The 4,406-nt window shown below is 15.6% G+C and overlaps 3 protein-coding genes across 3 annotated transcripts in view; 2 read left to right on the top strand and 1 right to left on the bottom strand.

Annotated features, from left to right (window-relative positions):
• The window catches only part of LOC102676105 (probable protein BRICK1-B), a 5,070-nt gene extending 4,452 nt beyond the window's left edge, over positions 1-618 (top strand). Inside the window, exon 3 of the mRNA XM_006618251.2 lies at positions 420-618. Coding sequence (XP_006618314.1) covers positions 420-446 — 27 coding nt within the window. The 3' untranslated portion in view covers positions 447-618. The remainder of the gene's footprint in view (positions 1-419) is intronic.
• Positions 464-2,771, bottom strand: LOC102676235. Its single transcript, XM_006618252.2, has 3 exons — positions 2,472-2,771; positions 1,351-1,617; positions 464-850 (listed from the first exon to the last, which is right to left on the bottom strand). Exons 2-3 carry the CDS (start codon positions 1,604-1,606, stop codon positions 591-593), a joined length of 516 nt encoding a protein of 171 aa, XP_006618315.1. The 5' UTR covers positions 1,607-1,617; positions 2,472-2,771; the 3' UTR covers positions 464-590.
• Positions 2,772-3,632: 861 nt separating this feature from the next.
• Positions 3,633-4,273, top strand: LOC116185951. The gene is made up of 2 exons (XM_031511743.1): positions 3,633-3,858; positions 4,109-4,273. The coding sequence occupies exons 1-2, from the start codon at positions 3,823-3,825 to the stop codon at positions 4,253-4,255; spliced, it is 183 nt and encodes a 60-aa protein (XP_031367603.1). The 5' UTR covers positions 3,633-3,822; the 3' UTR covers positions 4,256-4,273.
• Positions 4,274-4,406: the final 133 nt, after the last annotated feature.

Below are 4,406 nucleotides of genomic sequence, written 5' to 3'. Positions count from 1 at the left end.
ATATATAAAATTATTAATTATATACTTATAATTATACTATTAATTATATTTATAAATATACTTATGATTATTTTTCTATGTATTTTTCTATGTTTTTGTAAAATTTAATTAATTTTTTAAAATTATTTTGTAATATAATTTATAAGCAAACCATATATAATAATTATGTTATACTCAATAATACAGAAAAATAATATACTTTGTAATATTATTTAATTAAAATCAATTTCAGTTTATATAATAATTTTAAGTTAATAATAAGATTTTTTTATTCAGATACTTTATACAAATTTATTTAATTAAGAAATTTTTTTTTATTTTGATAAATTTGAAATCATGAAACAATCTGTATAATTGTAATATATTTTGTATAATTTTTGCATATATTTATATACATATTTATAATTATTGTCTTTCAGGTTACAAAAGGAGAAACATTAACCTAAATAAATTATTAATGAAATTTGTAATATTTTATGATTTTTATATTTATTGAAATTATATATGAATAAATATACAATAATGATAACAATATATATTACATTCTAATTATAAAGTCTATTATATGTATTGTTATGTATTTATATGTATTAAATGGAAGGAACACTAAAAAAACTATTTGGTATATGCTTAACATAAGGTTCTGATGATGGCTTATTTTTTGACCATTCATACCAATTATAACCTATTCCATCTTGCGAATAAGCCATACGATATTCTAAAGCTTCTGGAGTTTCTTCATCATTGGTTTGACATTTACATATAACTGAACCAGCAATTGCAAATGCTATTACTGGAATAGTATAAGCTAGAGGCATAAATTTCCGAACTAATGGAATAGTACTCAATACTGTAACAAATATTAAAATTTCTTTAAGATATTATTTATTATTAATGAAATTATTTTCATTAATGAAACATTATTAAATTATTATTTTAATTAATATTATTAATATTATTAAATTATTATTATTATAAATTATTAATGAAATAATTATTACATAACTATTATTATTTTAAATTTGATTTAAAAATTGAGAAAACCAATGAAAAACAGGAACACATATGTATTATTTTTGTTTTTGTATCAATTTTTTTTATTTCATTTGTTTCATAATTCTTCTAATATAATTTAATATTTATAATCATATATATGAAAATAAATATGATTTTATATTATATATTTTATATTATCTATATAGTTTCTTTATTCATATTATTTAAATAGTTTCTTTCAATTTGTTTTCCTCTAAATATACAAAAATATAAAAAATATCTATTTTTCCATTTTGAATTATAAATCATCTTAGATAATTTTATGAATTAAAAATATATTTTAAAAAATCTTACTTCCTACTACGTTATTGACTGCATCATCTTTTCCCCTATAACGTTTTGATATTAAAGAACCAGTTAAATAAAAGAAACCTATACCACAGATTGGAAATGCAGTATGTATCATTCTTCCAAATGTAGCAGGGGTATCTAATGTACCACCCTTAATACCTTGAAGTGTTATTCCACCACATAAACCAATAAGAAGGGGATATTTAATTTGTTTCATATGTTGTAAAATTGAATTTTCTTTTTCATATTTACTATTCATAGTTTATAAATCTGAAAAAAAATTTTGTTCTTAAAAATTAATATAATTGTCTTAAAAAAATTAATAAAATCTATTTTAATAATAATTGGCAAATTATATACTTTTTAACTTCTTATAAATTATTATATAATAAATATAAAATACTTAAAAAACTTAAACTTATAATTAAATTAATATATTTAAAATATTTATTATATTATATTAATGAATCAAATATAATCGTTGAATCAATATAATAATTCTTGCTTGATATTTTTTCTTTCATACAATTAGATATGAAATCAAATAATCTTGAAAAAGCATTGATTTTTTCTATTTCTTCTTTTTATATAATTTTGTAATAAAACTTCAAATTTATATTCTTATATTGATAAAATATTGACAATCTCAAAAAAAATAAAGAATCCTTTATATTCTTTCATATTACTAACAAAATATCATTATTGAGCCTTTAAAAAAGAATATATATGTAATTTAATAAATATAATAAATATTATTAAAAAAAATATTTATAAATGAAAAAAATTATATTAAATGTTTTACAAATTAATATTATTTGAAATATTATATGATCTTTTTTACTTTGTGCAAAAAAAAATAAAATTACTTAATTTTTTTATATAATTTTTTAAACTATATAGTATATTATCATAATACTTAATTAACAATATCATATGTCATATTTCTTAAAAATTTTTCCATATTTGTTCCTTAAATTCTACTTTTATTTTATTGAATTAAAAATATATTATAATTATTTTTAAATGAAAAAGCATAAATAGAAATTTTAATAATAATAAATTAATTTATATATATATTAATTAATATAAAAAATATGGTTAAAAAAATAATATGTTAACATTACCTATTGTATTATCCAGTACTGACAGATATATACGATATATTATATTTCTAAATTACGTAACATAAATGAATCTTAAAATAGATTAATAATTCATCATTAAATATTTAATTCGATTAAACTTTACTTTAGAACATTAAAACTTTCTCTGTATCTTTTAATATTTTCAATGAGTAAAAATACTAAATTTAGAAATCCACTGGTCCATCAAAAATTATTCATATATAAAGTTAGTACTTTTTAAATTATTAAGGTGCCATATTGATTTGTATTCACAATTTGTCCAATAAACGGAATCATTGCAATGGCAATGGTTATTTAGATGCCATAAGTGAAAATTGGTTGCATAAATATATGTTTTTTTTGTATAATGATTTATGTGTAAAATATATATAATTATATAATAATACAATTGCAACAATTTAATTGGAAATATTGAAAAAAAATTTATAATAACTTATAATATATATATAATTTATAATATACTTAATATAAAATATATACTTATAATATATATACTGAAATAATCAAATTTATTCTAATTAATCTAATAATTCGGAGATATTTATTTAAAAATATAAATTAATTTAAATGTTTACATAAATGACGATATCAGATTTATGCAACTATGCAAATTTGACTTATTGTTATATGACCATCATATATAAACAATTTATTTGAATTTCATGAATATTATCCCTAAATATATCCTATATCATTAAAGAATTTTTATTCAAGTTATTGATTATTAATTATTATCTATGAAGCAGTAAAATGCAGAGAGAAGGAATTATTATAAATTTTTCAGAATAATCAACAATTTGTATTGTTTTTACAATTAAAGTTATTAGACTATTAATAATTGTTTTTAATATTTATTAATTTTGTCAAACACAGTAATTTAGTGTTTTACGATTATTATCTTATATAAAATAAACAGGAAATTACATAAAATATATTTACGATTTGCGTTAAAAAGAATTTATAATTATTATAAGAATTTATAATACATTAAGGCTAATACGCAATAGATCAAAAAATTATCTTTAAATTAACTAATAAATTATTTTTTATTATATATTAAATATAATCAATTTAAAAATAATAATATTAGAAATATAATAATATTAGAGAGAAAATAAGAATTATATTTAAAATTAAATAAAATTTAAAAACTATATTTATATAACATAAATATTACTAATAGTGAAATTAAGTAGTTCCAATTATAACAATCAATTGTTACATAAATAAAACTTTTATTTCTTTAGTGTAAAGAGAATATTAATATTATTATTCTTATTAAAATATTAATAATTAATATTAATATTATTAATATTATTATTAAAATAAAATGTTACGTTCAACTTCAAATAATGTTTTAAAACAGGTATTCGTAAAAATTATTCATAAATACAATAACATAAGATATAATATTATTAAAAAAAAGTTATAATGGTTTTTAGTTATTTATATTAATATATTATATTTTAGTTATTTACATTTTAACAAATTATTATTATTATTATTTCAAACATATTTATTAATTATTAATTATTTAATATTTGTAATGTATTGTATTAATATTGTACTATAAATATTGTATTCAACATTATTTAATATTATATTAATTATTTTAGAGACAAAATTTAATACAATGTTTGAATATGCAAAAATCTACAAAAGGAAAAAATAATAAATCAACAATAAAATCAAATATTTCAGGACTCAGTGAAAAATGTTGTGAAGTTCCAAGTACACGTAAGATATATTTACATATATTATAATATATTTAAATTAATAATATTTATAGTTAATAGTTAATAAATATTTAATAGTTTTTTTTTTAATTTTTATTATGTTATTATTTATGTTAAAAATATTATAAAAATAAATTTATTACATTTATATATTAGTTTTCTTAAATAATATCTTAAA

The sequence above is a fragment of the Apis dorsata genome, unplaced genomic scaffold, assembly GCF_000469605.1.
Source record: "Apis dorsata unplaced genomic scaffold, Apis dorsata 1.3 scaffold_346, whole genome shotgun sequence".
Taxonomy (NCBI): Eukaryota; Metazoa; Arthropoda; class Insecta; order Hymenoptera; family Apidae; genus Apis; species Apis dorsata.
Note: the sequence above shows the minus strand (reverse complement) of the source record. Positions and strands in the feature narration are given on the sequence as shown.

Excerpts from the sequence above, each read along its gene's own strand:
- LOC116185951 (XM_031511743.1), top strand. The coding sequence starts at position 3,823 with ATGTTACGTTCAACTTCAAATAATGTTTTAAAACAG. Across the intron at positions 3,859-4,108 it reads CAAATAATGTTTTAAAACAG|AGACAAAATTTAATACAATG; the intron begins GTATTCGTAAAA and ends TAATTATTTTAG.
- LOC102676235 (XM_006618252.2), bottom strand. The coding sequence starts at position 1,606 with ATGAATAGTAAATATGAAAAAGAAAATTCAATTTTACAACATATGAAA. Across the intron at positions 851-1,350 it reads AGTCAATAACGTAGTAGGAA|TATTGAGTACTATTCCATTA; the intron begins GTAAGATTTTTT and ends TATTTGTTACAG.